The following is a 24,628-nucleotide window of genomic DNA, read 5'->3' on the forward strand; positions in this document are numbered from 1 at the left end:
TTCTCCTTGTCCCTGTCACCGGGCGAGGGGCCAGGGCACCTTTGTCCCCCAAGGATCGAGTGTCCCCGCCGGCCATGCCAAGGCCCCCCCGTGCTTCCTCCACCCCCCCACGTCGCCTCCACCAGAACTTTTCCAGACGCTTCAGGGGGAAATATTTGTGCTTGACGTTACCGTCACGTGCGGGAACGCGACCGCGACGCGACCGCGAGGGTGAGGGACCGGGAGGGGGCAGGGGGGGCCGGGCAGGCGCTGCCCCCTTGGCGCGGCCCTGGCACCGCGGCCCAGCCGGGGCGGGGGAACCGGCCGGGATCGGCGTCAGCGGGAGCGGCCGCTGTTTGTCCCGGCAGCCGCCGGTGGGGCGGGGGGGACGCGCAGGGCTCAGCGCCGATGGTGAGTGGCCCCTCAGGAGGGGGCTGGGGCTGGGGGGGGCACGGCGGGGCTGGGGCGGTGTCCCCCCGCCCAGCTGTTACTGAGTGTTGAGATCTGAGGTTCGGTTTGAGTTCCCCCCTTCTGCGAGGGGCTGGCGGTGGCCTCACTGCCACCCTTGGGGGCCATTTCAGCCCCCTCAGGGCTGCCTGAAGGCCGAGCAGAGCTGTGCCACCTCCTGTTTGGGACCCCCCCATCTCGAGGGGTCTGGCTGGGGGCTGGAGGGGGCTGTGGGGTCGGGAGCGCTGCAGGAGGGTCTGGGTGTTTGGGGGGGCTGCTCCCGATCCCCCCAGACTGGCTGATGGGGTCGTCTGTGATGGAGCGTGTCTGTGCGTCTCCCAGGGCAGGTGAATGCTGCTGGCCACTCTGCTGCTGGTGCGGCTCATCTGGGCCAGGGTGCCCAACCTGCAGCCCAAGGAGGAGGAGAAGCCGGAACAGACCCCAGAGGAGCGGAACACGACAGAGAAGCCAGAGCAGACCCCAGCAGAGAAGATGGAGCAGACCCCAGTGGAGCAGCCAGAGCAGAACTCGATAGAGATGCCAGAGCAGACCCCAGCAGAGAAGATGGAGCAGACCCCGGTAGAGAAACCAGAGCAAAGCCCAGCAGAGACGATGGAGCAGACCCCGGCGGAGCAGCCAGCAGCTCCCCCCATAGCCAAGCCATCATCACGGCCGAGCCCCCCAGCCCCCAGCTCACCACCACGAGCCTGCAAGTCTGTGGTGGGGGAGCAGGAGCAGATCGCAGTGTACAACCCTGCTGCTCTCCGCCGGCCGACCCTGGCCAAATTCGTGCTGGGCTCCTTTGATGACAACTCCTTCAATGATGAGCTGGTGACTGCGGCCTTCAGGGTGGGCAACCGGCGCAGCAGCCTCACCGGGGCAGGTGCTGAGCTCCCTGCAATGCCTGCCCCAACAGAGCCCACCACTGGCATGAGGTAGGACATGCGGACTCAGGGGTGGCGGTGGAACGGAAATAACCTTGTTTGGGGCAGGCAGATGCTTTTTGAGGGTGTGTTTCTCAGGGACCCTGTTGCTAAAATTGGGGTGTGCATGCATGTGTGGGTGCTCCTTGGAGCCCCAAATCAATGCCCCAGTCCTACCCCCTTTGACTTGGTGTTGCATGAAGAACCCTGATAATAAGATTATTGGCAGAAACCTGGGAAGAGCAGACATGTCCAAGCACTCTGTGTGACAGCAGTGCCATGTGCACGAGTGCAGCAAGGACTGTGGCAGGGGTTGCTCTGTTAGAGAAATTTTAGATGTCAAAGTACAGGGTAGAAGATGTTATTAGCATGCATGGCGATTCTTCAAATGGAATCCCCAGCGTTGCAGCCAAATTGCCCAATGGCTCCCATTTTATCACATCTTCCTCTCTCATTTTGCTGCTTCTCTCTGTTCTCACACCGTCTCCTGGTGTTGAGAAAAGCTGTGCTGATGCACCAGCCACAGCTGTGGCTGGCATGGGGTGAGGTTGCATTGGGGAGCAGAGATTTGCCTGCATGGCAAGATGAGATTGGGCTCTGTTGCGGTGGTGATGGTGCATTCAGGCAGTGGCAGGAGCTTCTGGCGTTTGCCACATGCTCGCTGTCCTGACAGGTGAACTTTTTGTGCATCAGCATCGCTGGGGACATTTCCTGGGGGGGGGTGTGTGTTAACCTGCGAGCTGAGCTGAGCCTTTTGAGAGGGCACCTGCACATGCATTTGCACATGAAAATATTGCCCTATGCCCCAGGGCTGGATCTCACAAGGACCTGCTCCTGCTGCTGCCTGCGCTTTGCTTCAGCTCCCAGGGGGAACACTCATGTGCTCCTGATGCTGCACATAACTCCACGCAGCGTCCCAGGGGCATGGAGTTATGTGGGGTTGTCGTTTGCTGCTCCTGCCCTTTCTCTGCCCTTGCAACTACTGCAGATAAATTATTGAAGGCAGAGAAGCAGCTCTTTGCTGGTTTTGCAATGAAAAGTGGATGAGCTTTGCTCCATGGGCAGTTCCACAGAGACTTCTGCCCAGCGTTGGTGCTAGTGTGGCCATAGAGCAGCTCGCTGCTGCCGCTGCCTTGTACCAGGCGGTTTCCTGTGCAAACCCTGCTGACGGCCCTTATAAATAACTGGAAACAATGCGCTGCTGCCCAGCTCCTCCTGCCTGCTCCGCTCCCGGTTAAAAATAAAAGACCTTTGGGTGCAGGGATGTGTTACGAAATTTGACAGCCCAATGGTGTCTTCTTGCCTAGCTGGGGTTTGGGACGGTTTCATGCACCTTGCTGCCGGTGGGGCATCACTGCTGCTCATCTCTGTTTTAACATGAGAGGAATTTCTATATATCACCACCCGAGTCATGTTGTAGACATGGTTGGTACAGTTTGCAGGATTTGTGGGAGGCTTGGGGCTGTGGGAGGGAGGTGAGGGATGCACTGGAGTGTGAGAAACCTGACACTGCTCAATGCAGGGCTCCTGAGTACATGGAGAGATTGGGATGTTTCCCAACCTCTTGGGGTTTTGACACATTTCCCCTTAAAATAAATGTACCAAGTGCTATTTGTGTGAAATCTGCTCATTATGCGTGGGGGTGGAGGGGAGAAGGCTGATCCTTCTTCCTTTGCTTATTTATAGCTCATCCATGGAATAACAATCAACAGTTCAAAATCTGGCTGAGTTATGAGTGGGGAAATGTGAACCTACTAATTAAAATAGAAAGTTGCCTAAAACTCTGGGCAGGGCTGCGGGAAGGCACGTGCCTGGCTGCCGGGGGGTCCCCGCCTGCCCGCACCGGTTGTGGCTGTGCCAGGGGGTGGGAGGCGCGAGGGCACCTTATAGCGCAGCTGGGGCTACAGCCTTGCGGACAGACTGGCCTGTCTGTCTGTCAGCCAGCACAGCCTGCTCCAACCTGCCCGCTTCAGGAATGCACAATGGGCTGTGGAACAAGGGATAGACTCCGGAGGGAGTGGAAATGGCTTCAGTGGAAAACCATGGTAGGGGTGAGCCTGGCAGCAGTGTGGTGTGCCCGGGAGGGGACTTGGGGTGGTGGAGCCAGCAGCATGGCAGGATGGAGTCTGATCTGTTGAGGAGCTGCAGCTGCTGTCCTTGGAGATTCCCAAGGCTGGGAGCAATGCAGTGCAATCTTTGCAGGGTTTTTCGCAGAGCTCTGCCCTCTCTGTGCTCCCTCTTTGGTGACCTTGCCGCGGCTCGGGGTGGTCTTATTGGAGCACCTCTGGCTGCACCCTTTGGAGATCTGGTGCTTGCACCATGGGGACGGAGCCGGCAATCCTGCTCACCTTGCACAGGCACTGGGGAAGGGACGCTCTGTGCCATTCCATGTACATGTTGCCTCTTCTGCCACCCTCACTCGTGGCATCCTCATGTGGGGGACAAACACAGCTCTGCAACAGGGTTTAGTGTGAACCAGGAGCTGCAGGGCTTTGTAAGCGGACCTTGGTCACTGCCAAGGGGCATTTGTGCATGTAACAATCCCAGCAGTGGGAGGGAGGGTCTGTGCTCAGTGCTGCATTTTGGCCCCCTGGGAGTCTCCCCGTTCCTTGGCCCTTGGAGCAGAGCGTGGCACATTTCCAGCTGCAGCCAGGCTGGGCTGGCCGTGCTGCAGTGCTCTGGACACAAGCGTGCTTCCGAAGACCCTGAGCAGCTCTCTGCTCCCTGCAATGCAAACCCTGAGGCTTTTGTTTGTCACGGTGGAGTCTTAGTCCAGCTCTTGTGGCTGCAAATCTGCTTATTGTGGTGTTTGAATCAATGTGGACTCACAGCTGCTGTGGAGGGGGTGTTGCAATTGTAAAACATGCTCTGTTGACCCCAAATTGCTTGCCCCATATAACTCAGCCAAAACCACTTTTCCTCTGCGGTGTTGCAGTGAGTGTTAAAAGTCCCTGGAGAGATCCTGGTGCACAACAGGGAGCTGGTAGCAAGGAAGGTGATTCTCAGTGTTCCCTGTGTGAGTCAGCAGGGTGACAGGTTTTTATGGCTTTCCTCGGAAGAATGTGCAGAGGGGGCACAGTCTGGTCTTCAGTGCCCGCCGCTGTGGGCTGCCGGGCTCCCTGCAGACCCGACCCTGCCAGGGAGCCCGAGCCAGCGGCAGCATGTGGCTCCTGCCGAGGCTTTGCTCACTGGACTGCAGGCTCGCTGACGGCTGGTGTGTCCCACCACAGGCCTAGCATGTCTGGACTGCACCTGGCCAAGAGGGGCCGAGAGCACAGAAAGATGGATCTGCAACGGGACTTCACTGTCGCTTCGCCAGCAGAGTTTGTCACCCGCTTCGGGGGCACCCGAGTCATCGAGAAGGTCTGTCCCCACACGCCTCTGTCTTTGCCCGAGTGGTGGCTCATTGCTTTTCACAGCAGCATCCTTGAGCATTACTCATGTCTCCTGTGCCTGCCAGGCTCAGACTGATGACAGTCTGGGGCAACCCAGAGTTGTTTGTCCCCCAGTGTCACCCATGCTTGTGGGCCAGAAGAGGGAAACCCTCTGGACACTGCCGTTGCATGAGGACTGCTTGCAGAAGCTTTGCACGGCAGACACAAATGAAGGGCAGAGTCCCGTCCTTCGTTACCACAGTGCTGGGCATCAAAGCTGCTATTAAGGAGCCTCCGTGTAGCACTTAAAACCAGCTGCTCTGCTCTGCTCTGCTCTGCTCACCACCTGTGCTGCCCTCCCTCGGGGCCGGGCCCCGGCTGTGAGCCCCAGCAGCAAGGAGAGGTCCCAGCCTGATACCCCACATCCTTATCTCCCTCAGGTCCTCATCGCCAACAACGGCATCGCTGCCGTGAAGTGCATGCGCTCCATCCGCCGGTGGTCCTATGAGATGTTCCGAAATGAGCGTGCCATTCGGTTCGTGGTCATGGTGACCCCTGAAGACCTCAAGGCTAATGCAGGTAATTCCTAAAAGCATCCCAGCGAGGGATGTTCCCCATCCTGGGGCTGAGCTGGGGCTGCCATTTTGTTCTCCCTGTACTGCTGCCTGGGATGGGTGGCTCTGCACAGCCCGGGGTCACACACTTTCCTCCTGAGCAGCCAGATCCAGAAGTAAATAACTTTTTCTCCCCTCCAGCCTTGAGATGGAGGGTTTGGGGAGGGGGCACGAGGGGCAACATGTGAGTGGAGTGTGGCTCAGGGGACTGGCTCCCACCACCCCCATGTGCTGTCTTTCAGAGTACATCAAAATGGCAGATCACTATGTGCCTGTCCCTGGGGGGACCAACAACAACAACTACGCCAACGTGGAGCTGATAGTGGACATTTCCAAACGGATCCCAGTCCAGGTAGCAGCCACTTGCAGGCTTCCCACCCCTTTGCCGAGGGAAACCGATGGTGCAGAAGGGACACTCAGAAATGGGGTGACATCCCTCCGTGCAGAGGAGTTGCATGCGATGTTGTAGGCGATGGGAGGACACCAGCACAGGGAGGTATCAGTTTGTGCTGCCCCTTCTCTTGTGCCAGGCGGTGTGGGCTGGCTGGGGACATGCCTCAGAAAACCACAAGCTGCCAGAGCTCCTGCAGAAAAACGGAATAGCTTTCCTAGGTAAGGTCTCGCCACCTTCCCAGTGGGATCAGGCTGCTGTGGGCATGCATGCTCACTCCCCAGGGCCACTGCACCGGGCGATGCCCGTTTTGTGTGTCTGGCATGTCCACCCTGCAGCGCAGCAGCCCCTGGGCTGATTTCCTGGACTATTCCCAGGAATCCTGCTGTTTTCTGGGTTTTCCCTCTAATGTTCACTCAGGCTGATGAAGCATTCGCAGAGGAGTGTTGGGTGGGAGCAGACCTCATGTGCCGCTGAGCCAGGGGACAGCCTCAGCTTCCCCTTGGAGAAAGGTCAAGCTCCATCCCAAACAGGGCAGTGGGTTTGGGGGGGTTTCCCATGCACCTACTCTTTGCAGAAGGGCTGAAGATGCCAGCTCAGTGGGGAGCAGCTTTCTGCAGCATCTGTGAAATGGGGACAGGAAGAGTGGCCCAGCTCACCCCTTCCCTCCCTCTTCCAAGGTCCCCCCAGTGATGCCATGTGGGCACTAGGGGACAAAGTTGCCTCCACCATTGTGGCTCAGACGGTCCAGATCCCCACGCTGCCTTGGAGCGGGAGCGGTAAGAGCCTCCTCCACAGCCCTATGCACCTTCTGTGGTCCCCCGTTTCTTTCCTCCTTGTCTCTCCTTCTCCCCAAAAGCAAATGCCAGGGTTGGGCTCCCTGGCCCAGCTGGCTGCAGGGTGAGTGCAGATACCGGGGACCCTACTGCAGCTCAGTGGCTGCTGGCTTGGGCAGAGGGCTTTTTGGGATGGGGTGCATGGAAATGTGGGCAATGACATGTGCCACCACACGGTCCCCAGCTCCCCATGCCACGCCAGCCATGCCACCCCGGTGGCGACTGTAGCCCTGGCTGTGCCTGCAGGTCTGGTGGCTCAGTGGTCTGAGGAGGAGCAGAAGCACCAGCGGACAATCAGCATCCCCCTTGAGACATATGAGCAAGGCTGCATCAAGGACGTGGAAGAAGGCCTGCAGGTAAAGCTGAGCCCATGAGCAGCTCGTCTCTTTCCCACATTGTCTCTTTTCCATCATTATTTCTCTTTGGAGCCCTTTTGGGCTCCCAGTGAATGTGACAGAAGTTCCTCCTTCTGCTTGGAGCAATCCTGCCCAGGGCTGCATGGCGCTGGGGCCAGGTGGGGAGTTGGGGTCCAATGCACATCAGTCACCCCAGTCCTTGTCCCCTCAGGTGGCCAAGAGTATTGGCTACCCAGTGATGATCAAGGCAGCAGAAGGTGGTGGGGGCAAAGGCATCCGAAAAGTGGAATCTGCGGAGGAATTTGGCACCTGTTTCCGGCAGGTGAGAGGTGTCAGAGCCCCCATTTCCATCCCCATTCTTGTCCCATCCTGTGGCACGTGGTGGAGTCCTGCTCCCACCCTGGCTGTCTCGTTCTTCCCACCTGGGCTCACTGCAGGACCTGCCTCCATTCTGGGATGAATTTTGGGGGATGAAGCTGGAGCACGACCCTCTCCTTCCCCACAGGTGCAGGCGGAGGCGCCTGGGTCCCCCATCTTCCTGATGCAGCTGGCACAGCATGCGCGACACCTGGAGGTGCAGGTGCTGGCCGATGAGTACGGCAACGCCATCTCCCTCTTTGGTCGTGACTGCTCTATCCAGCGCAGACACCAGAAGATCATCGAGGAGGCACCTGTCACCATTGCGGCTCCCTCTGTCATCGAGGTGATGGAGCAGGTGGGTTGCCCTGGTCTTTGAGCAGCACAGGGTTCTAGGGAGAAACTGTTCTCTTCCTAGATGGGTTTATTGTGGTTTTTGGCACCTGAGGTTCCTAAGGAAGGGAGGGACCCCTCGAGCTGAGTGAGGAGCCCCAGCCCTGCTTGTCTCCTTTGATCCATGCAAGGACACTGCTGCTGTTTTGCTCAGGACACCCTGGTTCTGCTTGTGGTCATTACTCCCCATGATGGCTTCACCCTCTCATGCAGTGTGCAGTCCGCCTGGCCCAGATGGTGGGTTATGTGAGCGCGGGCACCGTTGAGTACCTGTACAGCGAGGACGGGAGCTTCCACTTCCTCGAGCTGAACCCGCGCCTGCAGGTGGAACACCCTTGCACAGAGATGATCGTGGATGTCAACCTCCCGGCTGCCCAGCTCCAGGTACCTGGGCGCACAGCGGGGACTTTGCGAGGTGTGTTAGGTGAAGCAGTTTTGTAATTTACGGAGGAGTGCTGGGCTGGGGCCTGACAGAGGGAAGATTTCGCATATAACAGTGTGTAGGGTGTGGGTGGAAGCAAGGTAGCATCCCTCCTTTGCCTCTGCCTCCCTGCCAGGAGCAGTGTGGTGCCTCTTCTGCTTGCTCTTCATTCAGACTGTCTAGCTATGTTTTTCCATTGTAATGTTGATGCTAAAACCTTGTCCTGGCAGCTGAAGTCCTTGTTTTTCGTGCAGATTGCAATGGGCATCCCCCTGCACAGGATAAAAGACATCCGGGTTTTGTACGGGGAGAGCCCCTGGGGCGATGCACCCATCTGTTTCCGCAGCCCCACCAACACCCCCGTGCCCAGAGGCCACGTCATCGCTGCCCGGATCACCAGTGAGAACCCCGAGGAGGTCAGCCGGCAGGATGGGCCCTCAGGGACCCTTCCCTGTTGACTCCACATGAGTCTCAAGCCTGGTTTCTACATGTCTTCTGCTCTGCCTTTGCTCAGGGTTTCAAGCCCAGCTCAGGGACGGTGCAGGAGCTGAACTTCCGCAGCAGCAAGAACGTCTGGGGGTACTTCAGTGTGGCAGCAGCCGGGGGGCTGCATGAATTTGCCGATTCCCAGTTTGGGCACTGCTTCTCGTGGGGAGAGAACAGAGAGGAGGCCATCTCGTGAGTGTGGAGAGGGGTGGAGAGGGGGTGTCCTTGGGAAGATTTGCAATGGGAACATGAGCCGGGAGAAGTGGCTTTTATCTGAGAGTACCAGAATGCTGCTGCTGTGCTGAGCAGCTTGTTCGTACTGCAGAGACTGGCCAAAGCCAAAGACTGTGGTTATGTAACCATTCCAGTTCATCAGCCTGGTTCTTAAAGACACATTGTAGTGATCTGCTAAGCACCTTCTTAGTGCCAATGAGCAGCATTCTGTAATTGGACAACATGTAATGAGTCTGTCTTGTGTGTTTAAATGTTTTGTTCAGTCAGTGCTGACTGTGGGGCTGTTTTATCCAAGCATGAGGGTGCCCAGGGTTCCAGAGCTCATCACCCCAGTTCCTGCGGTTGCCTGGTTTCCTCATCGGTCATTAATGGAGGATTTTGCTCCCTAAAAGGAACATGGTGGTTGCCCTGAAAGAGCTGTCTATCCGTGGGGATTTCCGGACCACAGTGGAGTATCTGATCAAGCTGCTGGAGACAGATAGCTTCCAGAACAACGAGATAGACACTGGCTGGCTGGACCACCTGATCGCTGAGAAAGTGCAGGTGGGGGACAGTGGCCATCCCAGGATTGCCGCTCCCCTTCCGGTGTAAGACCCAAACTCTGTTATTTCTGTCCCCCAAGGCAGAGAAGCCGGACACGATGCTGGGTGTTGTCTGCGGTGCCCTGAACGTGGCAGACGCTGCCTTCAGGACGTGCATGACCGACTTCCTGCACTCGCTGGAGAGGTACAGAGCAGGGGCTGCCCGGTGGGGGCTCGGCCGTGCTGTGGGTGCTGGGGTCACGGGGATTGCATGTCCTAAAGGGTGGTCCCCAGCAGCTCGTGTGGCTCCTGCAAACCTGGAGACTTGAGTCTTTCTGTCCTTGGGCCATCTTCCTTCCCCCTTTTGCTGCAAAAGCTTTTCAAATCCAGAGGCGGTGCCTAGGGCACTGCTACCGCATGGGAAACTGATACCTATTGTGACTCACAGCCCCAGCTTCTCGGCTGCAGCCTTATCTGGAGAAGGGAAAAAGTTTCACACAGTTGGGAAAACAGCTTTCAAGGGAAAGTGGCTTGGCTGAATGCAGCTTGCTTTTGTTTTTGCACTTGAATGTCAAGGTTATTCCTTCAGCCTTGGAAGACGCTGGGGCTCTCCCCTGTGCCCTTATCTGAGCGTGTTTTGCTGGTGTCTGGCCTGCCTCCGGATGCATTTTTGCAAGGCGCTCACGTGGGTCGTTTAAAGCAGATGCTTGTCCCCTCCGGTCACCTTCGCGCCCTCCCACAGTCGGCTGAGAGCCCGCGCGGCGCGACGCCAGCAGCTCTGCTGACATCTCGCACACTTGGCTCCCTGCCGGTGCGCAAGGCGGGTGATACTTGTGCTGCCTGACCCATCTGTTGTGTTTCAGGGGGCAGGTGCTGCCAGCAGCCTCCTTGCTGAACATTGTGGACGTGGAGCTCATCTACGAGGGTGTGAAGTACATTCTCCAGGTGAGGGCTGGGCTGCACTCCTCCCGAACCAGCTCCAGCACTTCTCACAGGGACAGGGGCATGCGCTTCTGTCCTGAAGGAGAAAGGTGCAATAAATATGAAGTTGCCGTTTAAAAATGTGCAACATAAAAGTGAGGTTAATAACCTCATTTTAAGCAGAGAGACGTTTTTTCAGACATCTTGTTGCCCTGAGTTTCATAAAGGACATGCTTTTCTTACTTTCAAACCCAATTAGTTGAACTTCATGCAAAAACTCCCTACTCACAATGAAAGCAGCAGGTGAGCTGTGAGTTAAACCAGCTGCGTGTTGAACCAGCTCTTCAGGCACAGCCTGAGGTCGTTGCCTCTGTCCCTGCACAGCACAGCCCCATCCCGTGGCAGCATGCTGCTCCTGCACTGGCCCTTGCACTGGAGATGATTCTCACCCTCTGTCCTTCCCACCAGCCCCTGGAAAGGCCGTTGGACACATTTCAGGGGGGGTTGCACTGAGGGTTCTCCCCTGTTGCTGCCCGCAGGTTGCCCGCCAGTCCCTGACAATGTACGTCATCATCATGAACCACACTCACATAGAGATCGACGTGCACCGGCTGAACGATGGTGGGCTGCTGCTCTCCTACGATGGCAACAGCTACACCACCTACATGAAGGAGGAGATCGACAGGTACCTTTCCACAGGGCCCCCACCAGCCTCCCCGCTGACCTGCAGCCGGTTGGTGAGACCTTTCCCTCTCCTTGAGGTACCGGATCACCATTGGCAACAAAACCTGTGACTTTGAGAAGGAGAAGGACCCGACGGTGCTGCGCTCGCCCTCCGCGGGGAAGCTGCTGCAGTACACAGTGGATGACGGTGGCCACGTGGCCCAGGGGGAAGTTTTTGCAGAAATTGAGGTGAGTTTTGCAGAAGAACTTGGTGGAACTCCATTCCTGCCGTGCTGGTGGATGGCAAAGATGGAGCCCAGCAATACTGCTGCGGTACTCAAGTTGCTCTGCAGCACACGAGTGCTGCTGGCTCGGTGACCGTTTCTCTGTGCTCATGCAGGTGATGAAGATCATCATGACGCTGGCGGTGGAGGAGGCCGGGCGGGTGCACTACATCAAGCGGCCGGGCACACTGCTGGACGCGGGCTGCGTCATAGCCCGGCTGGAGCTGGATGATCCCAGCAAAGTGAAGCCTGTGAGTCTGCTGGGGACTGGTTGTGCTGCTGTCTTGTCCCAGCTATAGCGCTCTGCCTACAGCTCCAGTTTTTCTGCATTGTTTTTATGATGGGGCACTAGCAGAGACGTGAAGCTGAGTGTTAGGTGCTTCCTCTGTGTCTGACCAAAAGCAGACACTGGAGGAGTTGTGCTGGTTTCTCTGGGGCAGCTGCAGCTCTTGGGAGGCTCCATCCCATGTCAGCAAGAACCCAGGCTAGCCCGCCTCTCTCTGCTCTCTCCAGGCGCAGCCATTCATGGGAGGGCTCCCAGCTCAACAGACCCTCCACATCACCGGTGAGAAGCAGCACCAGGTTCTCCGCAACGTGCTGGAGAACCTCACCAATGTCATGAATGGGTACTGCCTGCCCGAGCCCTACTTCAGTACCAAGGTGGGTGCTGGTGTCCTGCCCTGTCACCTTGTGTTTGCCGTGATGGCAGGACAGGCAGCACTGGAGAGTGTGGGCAGAACCAGCTTCTGGAGCACAAGTGTCATGGGAGCGGCTGAGGGACCTGGGGGATTCAGCCTGGAGAACAGGAGCTGAGGGGAGACCTTCTGATCTCTGAAATGCCTGAAAGGAGCTTGGAGCCAGGGGGGTCGGGCTCTGCTCCCAAGGAGCAAGCACCAGGACGAGAGGAAATGGCCTCAAGTTGCACCAGGGGAGGTTGAGGTTGAATCATGGGAACAATTTCTTCCCCAAAGGGCTGTGGGGCATTGGAACAGGCTGCCCAGGGCAGTGGTGGAGTCACCATCCCTGGAGGGGCTGGGCAGACAGGGAGATGAGGTTCTCAGGGGCGTGGGTTAGTGCCAGGGATGGGTTAACAGTTGGACTCTATGATCTTAAAGGTCTTTTCCAGCCAAAACAATTCTATGATTCTGCTCCGCACAGGTGAAGGAGTGGGTGACACAGCTGATGAAGACCCTGCGGGACCCCTCCCTGCCACTCCTGGAGCTGCAGGAGATTATGACAAGTATTTCGGGAAGAATTCCTCTGTCTGTGGAGAAGTCGATCCGGAAGGTGATGGCGCAATACGCCAGCAACATCACCTCCGTGCTCTGCCGCTTCCCCAGCCAGCAGGTGAGTGGTCCAGCGGTGCGCTCCCCAGCTGAGTGTTCTGTTCTTTTTTAGCTAGAGCTAGTTAGGAGTTCCTGCCTGAATTTGTCCTGCCAGGAGATGTTATAAAAAATAAAATGAGCAAGGGAAATATTTTTGGTTTTATGCTTGTGTTTTTATGCTTATGCTTTTGTATTTGTGCTTTTACATTTGCGTTTCTATATTTATAACTTTGCATTTTCCACTTGGGGAAACACAAAAACCAAGCGAAGGGCTCTGCATGCAGCAGCATTGTCCCCAGGCCTGCCAGGGAGCTGGCAGCCCTACAGTCAGACTGTCCCTGAGCTGCACTAGACCCTGTGTCCTCTCCTTGCAGATCGCCAACGTGCTGGACACCCACGCGGCCACGCTGCAGAGGAAGGCTGAGCGGGAGATCTTCTTCACGAACACACAGAGTGTGGTGCAGCTGGTGCAGAGGTGAGACTCACACTGTCCCTGGCCCTCCTGATCCCCCTATCACTGCCACCTCCTCGCAGCACACTGGGCTCTCTGCTCCCCAGGTACCGCAGTGGCATCCGTGGCTACATGAAGGCAGTGGTGCTGGACCTGCTAAGGCGCTACCTGCAAGTGGAGACGCAGTTCCAGCATGGTGAGGGCACAGAGGGGTCTCCAGAGGTGTCTGTGGGGCTCTCTGGGGGTCTGCAGGGCTTACCATGCTCTGCCCCACAGCTCATTACGACAAGTGCGTCATCAGCCTGCGGGAGAAGTGCAAACCTGACATGACCCCCGTGCTGGAGAGCATCTTCTCTCATGCCCAAGTGGCCAAGAAGAACCTGCTGGTGACCATGTTAATTGTGAGTACAGCCCATCGCCTGAGACACCAGAAGGAAAGGCTGGTGGTGGGGAAAAGCCCATCAGCCGAGACAAGCTCTGCAGTGTTTTTCTGCTCCTCTGTGTGTACATTTCAGGACCAGCTCTGCGGCCGCGACCCCACACTGACGGATGAGCTGACAGCCATCCTTCAGGAGCTGACGCAGCTCAGCAAGACTGAGCACTCCAAAGTGGCACTGAGAGCCCGGCAGGTCAGCAAGCACCATCTCTGTCCCTGTCCCCATCCCCATCCTTGTCCCCCATGCTCCCAGCTGCCTCTTCCGTTGCAGGTGCTCATCGCCTCTCACCTGCCCTCCTACGAGCTGCGGTACAACCAGGTGGAGTCCATCTTGCTCTCTGCTATCGACATGTATGGACACGAGTACTGCCCTGAAAACCTGAAGGTTGGGAATTGATCATTTTTCTGCAGAGGGAATTTTGGTGGTTTTGCTGAGGAGGTCTGGCTGCAAGTGGCTTAGTCTTAAAAATAGCCCAAAAAAATCAATTGAAGCCTTGCTGCAGGTTCAGTGCCTGCATGGAGCGGAGGAGGGGGTACGCCCCACTGCTGCCCGTACCAGTCCCCTGCTTCTCACCCCGTTTGGCAAGGGACTGACGTGTGGGTCCATGTCTGGGTCTGGTGGTGTCCCCATGGTGGGCTGGGTGTCCCGTGACACTGCAATGGCCATTCCTACACAGCTCCCCGTCAGGGGAACGTGCCTCCCCCATTCTGCGATGGGACAAGGGGGTCCCACTTCATCCTTGAACTGAATTTTGCTTTCTCCCCCCAGAAATTGATCCTCTCAGAAACCACCATCTTTGATGTGCTCCCCGTCTTCTTCTACCACACCAACCAGGTGGTGCGCATGGCAGCGCTGGAGGTGAGGACTGGGGGAGCTGTGGTGGGCTCGTAAGCTCTGGGGGTGCTGTGGATGTGTGTGGGGGAGCAGGGGCACAGCGGTACCTCCTGCCCACCCCCAGGTGTACGTACGACGTGGGTACATCGCCTACGAGCTGAACAGCCTGCAGCACCGGCAGCTCTCAGATGGCACCTGCGTGGTGGAGTTCCAGTTCATGCTGCCCTCCTCCCACCCAAACAGGTACGCCCCCCTCCCTACCCCCGCCTGTCCTGCTCCCTGGACATGGGCCTCTTTGCAGAGCTGTTGGGTTTGTATTGTGTGTTCATGCAAAACATGGGACCCTCCCTCCCCCATGCAGGATGTCCATCCCTGTCAGCATCTCCAACCCCGACCTGGCCCGGCACAGCACCGAGCTCTTCATGGACAGTGGCTTCTCCCCCCTGAGCCAGCGAATGGGAGCTATGGTGGCCTTCAACAGATTTGAGGACTTTGTGAGGTGAGGGTGCAGGGATGTACCTGACTGGTCATGCACATACCTTTTGGATGCCGCTGCAGTTGTTGGAGGGCAAAAGCAGGTGGAAGAGCCAAACCTGGTGGCAGCTGGGCAGCGCTCAGGGCAACTCCTGTTCCTCCCGCAGCTGGAGGTCAGGGCTGAGGGGTGTTTTCAGTACAACAGTTACCTGGTGGGAACAGGCCTGTCATTTGGGTACATGTGGAGCCTGGGAGGAGCTTGCCTGGCAGATGACTTGCCTGTGCTGGCTTGTCACCCCATCCCCACCAATTGGGCAGGAACTTTGATGAAGTGATCTCGTGCTTCACTGTCCCACCTTCGGAGAGCGTGATCTTCAGCGAGGCACATGCCACCATCTACGAAGAGGAGGATGCCAAGGTGGGTATGATGCTATTGCTGTCACCGGCAACGTGGTTCTGGGGTGGCAGTGGTGCTGCTGGTCAGGTTTGACTGGAGGGTTTTCTTGCCAGAATGTCCACGAGGAGCCGATCCACATCCTCAATGTCACGCTCCACTCGGCTGACCACATGGAAGACGAGAAGCTGGTGCCCATCTTCAGAACCTTTGTCCAGTCCAAGGTCTGTTGCTGGGGTCGGACCCCCTTTGTGCAGACTCTGCAGGCCAGGGCACTGCCTCATCTGCATGCACTGCTCCCCAAAACGCCGCACCCACAGCAGCTGCTTGGCTTTTGTTTACTCCCTCGCTGGAGATGTTTAAGCTCTTGTGACTGGTGGAGTCTTCTGTTCCCACGTAGAAAAACATCCTCGTCAACTGTGATCTCCGGAGAATCACGTTTCTCATTGCCCAGCAGGTGAGTGCAGACTGAGCCACCAACAGGCAAAATGACTTTAGACACATTGTGCTTCTGCCTCCCTAAATACCAAGGAACATCTGTAACTGCCTTGTAGAACTGGGTGATGGATGTAGCTACTGTGCATCAGGAGCTTGGAATTAATTAATGAGGGATTTAATGAGTGATTTATCTCCTGTGTTATCCTCTATGCTGCCGATGTGTCCAGTAACTTGTGGTTCCTGCGTGACTGCTCCATAGCTTTAAGTTGCCTTTAAAAGACATCAGTTACTCCCAGCTTTTTTCCCTTTGGGGAAGGAGGAAGCCTGCAAGGTTTTTTCTTTTTAATGAATGAATGGAAAATCAGAAGAATCCATTGCATGCCAGGATTATTCATGTTGCCCTCTCCCCTTTCCTCTAGAGAGAATTCCCAAAGTTTTTCACGTTCAGAGCCAGGGACGAGGTAAGAGCCGGGGTCAGAGAGGAGTCTGTCCAGTGCTGTCTGGCTGGCTGCTCGCTCACCCCCCAATGCCACACCAGTTTGCAGAGGATCGAATCTACCGGCACTTGGAGCCAGCGCTGGCCTTCCAGCTGGAGCTGAGCCGCATGCGCAACTTCGACCTGACGGCCATTCCCTGTGCCAACCACAAGATGCACCTTTATCTGGGGGCTGCCAAGGTGCAGGCAGGTGCTGAGGCCACTGACTGTCGCTTCTTCATCCGCGCCATTGTGCGCCACTCGGATCTCATCACCAAGGCAAGGCGGCACTGTGTGGGAGGAGGTGGGTACGCTTTGAGTGCCACCCCTGAACCCCCCTGTGCCTCACAGGAGGCTTCCTTTGAGTACCTGCAGAACGAGGGCGAGCGGCTGCTCCTGGAGGCAATGGATGAGCTGGAAGTGGCCTTCAACAACACCACCGTCCGCACCGACTGCAACCACATCTTCCTCAACTTCGTCCCGACGGTTGTCATGGACCCTTCCAAAGTGCGTTTCTCTGTGTCCTGCTTCCCGCTGTGTCCCAGTGTTGTGTCCTTCAGGAGGACGTGAGGCACCATCTCTCCCTCTCCCCAGTGGAGAAGCTGGATGGCAGCATCAACCCCCAGGGATGGATAGAGGGAAGGGGCTTGTCCAAAGCAAATCTAAAATGGCTTTTTTAGGGTCAAGATGCAGCAGAGCTGCTCCTGCTGTGGCAATGGGGACAATGGTGTACCCAGGGGCCACAGAGCCACCTGTATGCTGTCCCATGCTCAGATTGAGGAGTCGGTGCGGTCCATGGTGATGCGCTATGGCAGCCGCCTCTGGAAGCTGCGGGTCCTGCAAGCCGAGGTGAAGATCAACATCCGCCTGACACCCACCACAGCTGCCATCCCCATCCGCCTCTTCCTCACCACCGAGTCCGGCTACTACCTGGACATCAGCCTCTACAAGGAGGTGAAGGACCCCACCACTGGCAGCGTGAGTAACTGCGGGCTGCTAGCAGCTATGGCAAAGCTTTGGGGTGATTTCTGCAAAAATCCTTGTGCACCTGCAGTGCTGGTCTGTCCCAAAGCCCCCAGGGCTGTGCAGCACCATTCCCAGGGCTGGCTTCATTGTCCTCTGTGCTGCATCGAGTTGGGAATCCTGGGGTGACGCTTTGCCACAAAATGGTGCTGAGCCCCAAGGGTGTTGCTGGTGCATAGCTGGACAGTTTTTGATCTGGGAGGTGAATCATAGAATCATTTTGGTTGGAAGAGACCCTCGAAATCATCGAGTCAAACCGTTAACCCAATGCTGTCACTAACCCATGTCCCTAAGAACCTTGTCTATGCAAGGTCCAGTGTTGGGGTGTCACTGGTACTTGCAGCACAGCAGTGTTGCACTCTGTCCCCTCAAGAGCAAAGAGTAGGATGGAAAATCACATTGTTTGTTCTATTAGAGCCATGGGCACAAGCACCTTGACCAGGCAAGGCTCAGCAGTGCTCATACAAGGGGTGGCCGCCAATGCTCTGCCCTTACCTCCAGATCATGTTCCAGTCCTACGGGGATAAGCAAGGGCCACAGCACGGGATGCTCATCAACACCCCCTATGTCACCAAGGACCTGCTGCAGGCCAAGCGGTTCCAGGCCCAGTCCTTGGGCACAACCTATGTGTATGACTTCCCAGAGATGATCAGACAGGTGAGTCTGGCTGAGCAGAAAAAGACTCCAAATTACTGCATTTGCTTTTCTTCCCCACCCTCCTCAGATATTCCTATCTGGGGAAAAGACTCTTTTCCCCTCAACTGGCAAATGAGAGAAAGGAGCCCAAGCCCCAACATTTTTAGTTATGTGAAGCGTTTCTAAACTGATTCCTCACTCTTGCAAATTGCTGTACTTACACTCACGGAGGTTGTGAACCAGAAAGCCTCATACAGGGATGTCTGCAGTAGGATGGGGGCTCTAATGCCAAGTTTTGGTCACCCCAAGTCCCAGCCTGTCCAGGATTTTGTGTCTTTGCTGACAATAGCCCCCGAGCTGCCCTGTGCTTTCAGCTTGTCCTGTGTCCTCTGCAGGCTCTCCTCAAGCTGTGGGGCTCCTCGGAGCTGTACCCCAAGGATGTCCTGACATACACTGAGCTAGTGCTGGACTCGCAGGGGCACCTGGTGCAGATGAACAGGGTCCCTGGAGGAAATGAGGTAGCAGGGGATGATCTGGGAGTGGGGCGAGAGAGCGGGCTGGTGGGAAGCTGTGCTGTGGTGTGTGGGAATAGCCGGTGGCTTCCCCAGTCCAGTTGTGTTTCAAGCCCAGGAGATGCTCCTCAAGCGTTTTTTCTGTTGGTTCATGCAATCTGCAGCTCAGACCCTGTTTCTCTGGAGGAGCCTACCCTGTGACCTTGTGCTATTTTGGGGCAGGTGGGGATGGTGGCTTTCAAAATGAAGCTGAAGACCCCTGAGTATCCGAAAGGCCGGGACATCGTGCTCATCTGCAACGACATCACACACCAGATCGGCTCCTTCGGGCCAGAGGAGGATCTGGTTTTCCTGCGTGCCTCAGAGCTGGCACGGGCCGAAGGCATCCCCCGCATCTACATCGCTGCCAACAGCGGCGCCCGCATTGGCTTTGCCGATGAGATAAAGCACATGTTCCAGGTGGCCTGGGTGGACCCTGCGGACCCCTACAAGGTGTGTGGACACCTCCTGCCATCACAGTAAACAGAGAGGACTGATTTGGGGAAAGACCAGAGCTAAACTGGGAGATAAAAGTGTGGGATCAGTGCTGGGGGGTGAGCCCACACCTGCACCCAGAGCCACAGGGACATTTCCCTTCACATTCCCCAGCAGCATGGAGATAAAGGTGGCAGTGCTGGCTGGCTGCGTTGCCCAGCCCTGGTCCCTGAGCAGCTCCTGATGCATGGAGGGGTTTGGGCTGGGTTTGATGAGGGGCCATGTCCATGCACCTGAGTGTGTGCATGGGGATCTCCACAACTCATCCTCCTCCTCTTGATTTTCAGGGGTTCAAGTACCTGTACCTGACTCCCCAGGACTACACAAGGATCAGCGCCATGAACTCAGTGCACTGTGAGCACGTGGAGGAAGAGGGGGAGTCCAGGTGAGCCCCACAGTCCCATGGGGTGCACAGAGCCGCCCCAAGCCCTGCCCTCTGTCCCTGCCAGGACGCAGCTCCCATATCTGTCTCAGGATCTTGCCAGACACATCGTGCAAGTGAGCACATTACTCTGTCCTGCCCACGCCCCCATTGCTCTGCTTTCTCGCAGGTATGTTCTCCTGGACATCATCGGGCAGGACAATGGATTTGGGGTGGAAAACCTGCGAGCTGCTGGTACCATTGCCGGAGAATCCTCTCGCGCTTATGATGAAATAGTGACCATCAGCATGGTACAACCGCAGGCCTGCCCCTGCTCTGGCCTCCCCCTTCTCCTACTTGATTTTAAGGTCACCCCGTGTGTCCCTGTGTGTGCCCAGGTGACCTGTCGTGCCATCGGGATCGGTGCGTACCTGGTGAGGCTGGGCCAGCGCGTCATCCAGGTGGAGAACTCCCACATCATCCTTACCGGTGTCACAGCTCTCAATAAGGTACCGAGCTCTGGCCGCGTGTCCTCCCTGACACTGTCCCTCACACCATGTGCATGGGCTCCTTCCCTGTCGCATGGGAAGAGGTGGCAGTTCCCTGTGCATCACCTCATGGGACCTGTTTGGAGGGGGCATGGAGGAACTGCAACTGAGAATCACCAGAATGGCCCCCCGCAGCTATTTGGTGTTTTTTGAGTGACCAGTTCATGGTGCATTGCTCCTAGGGCTGGGTGGGATGACAGAGCTGCCATGAGGATTGTTCAGCACTTGTCTAAAGCAGGATCCCTTTCCTTTAAGATCAGGCTGGTAGACAGGAGGAAATTCAGCCTCAAACCAGAGGGAACATGCCTGCACAGAGGTTGAACTTAACAAATAGCAGGGAGGAGCGGCTCATGTGTTGCAGAATCTGACCTGTGTTTCTGTAAATAATTCTGCCCAGGTGTTGGGACGTGAAGTTTACACATCAAATAACCAACTGGGAGGCGTGCAAATCATGCACAACAACGGTGTTTCCCATGTCACTGTCCCAGATGACTTTGAGGGTGTCTACACCATCCTGCAGTGGCTCTCGTACATCCCCAAGGTGAGAGGGTGCTGCAGAATGTTGGCCTGGGGCATTACCACATACCTGGCTGGTGACCTGCCCTTCGTGGCTCTCCCTTTCAGGATAACCGGAGCCCAGTGCCTGTCGTGGCCATAAGCGACCCCATTGAAAGAGAAATCGATTTCGTCCCTTCCAAAGTCCCCTACGACCCCAGGTGGATGCTGGCAGGGAGACCCCATCCAAGTAAGTGAGGGCAGCCCAAGACCCTTCCAACCACGCTCCCAAACACATCTTGTGGCTGCATACCTCTCCATCCCAATGCAAAAGGTGCTTTTTGCTGTGGGTTGGTGTACGGGGAGCCCTTCAGCTCTCACTTCGCCTTTCTGTATGCTCTGCAGCTCTCAAGGGGACCTGGCAGAGTGGCTTCTTTGACCAGGGCAGCTTCTTGGAGATCATGAGGCCGTGGGCTCAGACAGTCGTGGTCGGCAGAGCGAGGTACTGCTAGGAGCAAGGGCTGGAGCCCTGGGGCAGTGAGCAATGTGGGGAGCCCGTGTGCGGCCAAGCGCACGTGAGCCCTGCCCGTGGCACTGCTTTTGGGGTGTTGGGGGGAACAGCCCTCTGGTGTGCTGGGCTGCAGCGTGGAGGGGAGCTGGGCTCTGCTGAGGCCGTCCTGCCTCACCGCAGGCTCGGAGGTCTGCCGGTAGGTGTCATTGCCGTCGAGACCCGCCCAGTGGAGGTGACAATCCCTGCGGACCCCGCCAACCCCGACTCGGAGGCACAGGTGCGTGGGGAGACCTTAGTGTGGCTCAGTGGCAGCCGGGAAGAGGCTGGAGCGGGGAGAGCAGGAAATAAGCTCGGTGTGATGCTTCGGCATGTCTTGATTTTCCTTAAAGACTGGTTAAATCAAGGCTGCTCGGGCAGTTTGTTTTCTTTCAGCTCTTTCACACTGTGTGCTGCCAGTCTACCAGTGCAGTGTGCTGGAAAGCACCCACACCAGTCTCAGCACTGCCGCTCGCTGTCCTTTCCAGATAATCCAGCAGGCTGGGCAGGTCTGGTTTCCAGACTCGGCTTTTAAAACAGCCCAGGCTATTCGGGACTTCAACCGGGAACATCTCCCACTGATGATCTTTGCCAACTGGCGAGGTTTCTCCAGCGGCATGAAAGGTACCCACGCTCAGGGTGCCCAGGCACTCCTATCACCCCCCAAGTTGCAGGGTGACCCAGGTCCTGCCCATGCCACTCCAGGATGTGGGGTTGGGCTGGGGGTGATGTGGCACTGCCAGGACCTGAGTCCCAGGGTTTGGGGGCTTCAGGCTGGGCTGGTTTTGGTGGCCTCGTTTGGTGTCTCCAATGGAGAAGGTGGCTTTGGGATTGCGGGAGAAGGGAAGGGGCAATAGCCTGGCCCATGGCAGTCAGGGCACCCGGTCACCGAGTCCTGTTGGCTTTCAGACATGTACAACCAAATGCTGAAGTTCGGCGCCTTCATTGTCGATAGCCTGCGGGATTTTAAGCAGCCTGTCCTGGTCTATATCCCACCGCATGCGGAGCTGCGGGGCGGCTCCTGGGTGGTCATCGACTCCACCATCAACCCCCTGTATGTGGAGCTCTACGCAGACAAGGAGAGCAGGTCAGCGTCCAAAATCAGCTCACGTGCAGAGAAATGAGAGCTGGTGTGTGGGATCTGCACAATCACAGTCCTGCTGGTAGGGACCTCTGGGTGCTTGAGATGTGTATTTTTTACCCTTTGGTTAATCAAAGCCACCGTGGCAGGTGTCTCCTTGGGGGTATCTGCATCCAGTGAAGTTTGTGGGCAAGTCAAATGTGCTTCTGGGGGGCAAGAGGCATTTTTTCTAACCTGAATTAATGCACATTGGAACAAGCTGTAAGGAATAGGAGGATAGATGAAACTCCCAGGCTGGACACAAAGTCCTTTTAGGTTTTCTGTCTCCCTATCTCTTGGAAGAAAAAGTCGCCTGGAGGTTTTGTCCCAGGATTTATTCTCCTGTGCAGACCAGTTCCTGCTTTACCAAACTTTCCTTCCAGGGGAGGCATTTTGGAGCCTGGAGGAACTGTGGAGATCAAGTTCAGGAAGAAAGATTTGGTGAAGACCATGAGAAGGATAGATACGATCTATGCCAGGCTTGTTGAACAGCTGGGTAAGAGAAAGGCGTTATGTGTTGTGGTATGTTAAAACACGGGGCTCAAACACCATGGTTGCAACCAGCAGCAAATCCATTAGTGTTCCTCTGTGAAAATTCTCAATGAATGAAAATACTGAATGATGGTGGAGCCTGCTGAGGGGATGTGGTGATACTTTTACTTGCATCTCCTGGGGGCTCCGTAAACGGTGGGGGACTTTGCTCCCATGCTTTGAGATGAAGGATGGGGATGGCCACAGTGAATCAGTGCCTAAATGAGACAACATGTAATCGTTACAGAGCTGCACAGAGGCTCTTTAATGCTCTGGATCTCCTTTTGCCTTGTGATTGCTCCTGCCTGCAGTGGCTGCTGGGCTGTGCTGGGAGGTCCTTGTCCCCAAACCGCCACTCTGCTAAAACACAGTCCCCCAGCTCTGGGCTGGGGTGTGGATATGCCACAGCAAAGGGACATGATACTGGGTGACCTGTTTCCTGGCTGATGTAGGAGCCCTGAGCAGAGCCCAAACCCCGTGGTGGCCTAGAGAGCCCCGTTACAGGGCTGGGGGTGCTGCTCAGCACAGTGTGTCCCACAGGGACCCCCGAGCTGTCCGAGGGGCAGCGCACGGAGCTGGAGAAGCAGCTGAAGGCACGGGAGGAGCTGCTGCTGCCCGTGTACTACCAGGTGGCTGTGCGCTTCGCTGACCTGCACGACACCCCAGGCCGCATGCAGGAGAAAGGCGTCATCACGGTGAGTGGGACATGACACGAGGGGTTTGCAGTGACAGCACAAACATGGGAGGCCAAGTCCGCTCCCAGGGGTCGGGGCTGCAGCTCAGCATGCCATTCCTGCCCCGGATGCTGCTCTGCACTCCAGTCCAACAGAACTGCCCTCAAACCCACCAGCACAAGCTGGCAGCGAGCGGTCGCTGCACATCAGCTCCTTTCTGCCAAGAAAAACCTGGGCTCTGCTCCCGTTTCTGCAGGACATCCTGGAGTGGAAGAGCGCTCGCTCCTTCCTCTACTGGCGGCTGCGCCGGCTGCTGCTGGAGGAGGAGGTGAAGGTGGAGGTGCTGAAGGCCAACAGTGAGCTGAGCCACATGCACATCCAGTCCATGCTGCGCCGCTGGTTCATGGAGACAGAAGGAGCCGCCAAGGTACTCCCAGCCCCAGCTTCCTGAGGTGTCCCTGTGGCCAGGGGGTCCCGAGGGCTGTCACCTCACTCTCCTGCTGCTCGGCTATTTCTTTGGTGCCTCCCTGAGGGTTTAAACATGCGATGGGAATCACCATTCTGCAGCCTGTGCCAGGGCAGGTGACCCAGCAGCCCTGAGGCTGGGGCTGTCTTCAAATCGGGTGATGTCAGTTGGATGCTGATGTTGAGTGGTTGCAAGGTGGCCCCCAAATAAGTGTTTTCTGCCATCAGACAGGGCTTTCCAGGGTACGAATAAGATTGGGGTGTTTGTATTTGAGCTGACATGCACCTCACCAGACAGGTCCTGTGCTTGCTGGACTGGGAAATGAGAGCATGCAAAGGAAAAACGTTTTGCCTTTTTGCATTTTAAAAGTCCACAAAGCTTTCCTCAGTTTCAGTTTCCAGGCTGAACCTTTTCTAGTGGCTGTTACTTGGAAGTGGGCGAGTGTGCTGTGCTGTGCCATATAAGCAGGACTGAGAGGACAAATCCCATCGTCTGGTTGTGCCATGGGATGAAAAAACCCAAGGCCACAGTAGAACTGGGGGCTCAGGCTGCATGGGCAGCCGCACCCCCAACACGGTGCTGCTGTCCCCAGGGCTACCTCTGGGACAACAACCAGGTGGTGGTGGAGTGGCTGAAGAAGCACATGCAGGAGAACGAAGGCACCAAGTCAGCCATCTGGGAGAACATCAAGTACTTGAAGCGGGACTATGTGGTCAAGCACATCCGCAGGTGAGCGGCTGCGGGAGCTGGGATGGGAAGGGCAATGCTGTCCCCTGGGTTGGGGACGGGGGCGGTGGAGACGAGGCGGTTTTTGCTTTGAACCCTGGGACAGCTGCGCTCTCCCCTCCGCCTTGCAGCTTGGTCCAAGCCAACCCCGAGGTGGCCATGGACTGCATCATGCAGATGGCTCAGCACATCACCAGCACACAGAAGGCCCAGCTCGCCCGGCACCTGTCGACAGTGGACAATGACGGCCCATCCTGAGCCAGCGGCCACAGTGTGTGGTGCAATTGCCGTGGGGCAGGAGGGACACGGGGACACGCTGCTGCTCAGAGGCCAGACCTCACCTCCCCACCCGGTTCCTTCAGCCCTAAAACTGGGACTCTTACTCCTGTGCCTAAATAAAGGATGCCAGTGTTTGTATTTTAAGCCA

The 24,628-nt window shown here is 56.7% G+C and overlaps 1 protein-coding gene across 5 annotated transcripts; it reads left to right on the top strand.

The window, feature by feature from the left end:
• Positions 1-138: 138 nt before the first annotated feature.
• On the top strand, positions 139-24,624 carry ACACB (acetyl-CoA carboxylase beta). 5 transcript variants are annotated; one of them, XM_071815833.1, is made up of 53 exons: positions 139-210; positions 769-1,361; positions 4,580-4,712; positions 5,164-5,302; positions 5,580-5,689; positions 5,868-5,949; positions 6,409-6,507; positions 6,811-6,920; positions 7,132-7,242; positions 7,426-7,635; positions 7,884-8,054; positions 8,346-8,507; positions 8,606-8,769; positions 9,204-9,354; positions 9,434-9,537; positions 10,196-10,277; positions 10,793-10,938; positions 11,015-11,165; positions 11,317-11,451; positions 11,714-11,860; positions 12,359-12,547; positions 12,900-13,000; positions 13,084-13,172; positions 13,253-13,377; positions 13,492-13,605; positions 13,684-13,797; positions 14,182-14,271; positions 14,372-14,490; positions 14,609-14,746; positions 15,040-15,139; positions 15,232-15,339; positions 15,516-15,572; positions 15,973-16,014; positions 16,092-16,307; positions 16,380-16,535; positions 16,803-17,006; positions 17,553-17,708; positions 18,083-18,205; positions 18,422-18,691; positions 19,021-19,118; positions 19,285-19,405; positions 19,493-19,603; positions 20,040-20,183; positions 20,267-20,387; positions 20,543-20,639; positions 20,829-20,925; positions 21,173-21,308; positions 21,594-21,771; positions 22,188-22,300; positions 22,876-23,030; positions 23,266-23,436; positions 24,068-24,204; positions 24,333-24,624. In XM_071815833.1, the coding sequence occupies exons 2-53, from the start codon at positions 778-780 to the stop codon at positions 24,457-24,459; spliced, it is 7,308 nt and encodes a 2,435-aa protein (XP_071671934.1). In that variant the 5' UTR covers positions 139-210; positions 769-777; the 3' UTR covers positions 24,460-24,624. The 5 variants fall into 5 exon arrangements, with proteins under 5 accessions (XP_071671934.1, XP_065707444.1, XP_065707445.1 ...); XM_065851372.2 differs by lacking the exon at positions 139-210 and adding an exon at positions 274-390; XM_065851373.2 differs by lacking the exons at positions 139-210; positions 769-1,361 and adding an exon at positions 3,260-3,394.
• The last annotated feature ends 4 nt before the right edge of the window (positions 24,625-24,628 follow it).

The sequence above is a fragment of the Patagioenas fasciata genome, chromosome 17 (assembly GCF_037038585.1).
Source record: "Patagioenas fasciata isolate bPatFas1 chromosome 17, bPatFas1.hap1, whole genome shotgun sequence".
Taxonomy (NCBI): domain Eukaryota; kingdom Metazoa; phylum Chordata; class Aves; order Columbiformes; family Columbidae; genus Patagioenas; species Patagioenas fasciata.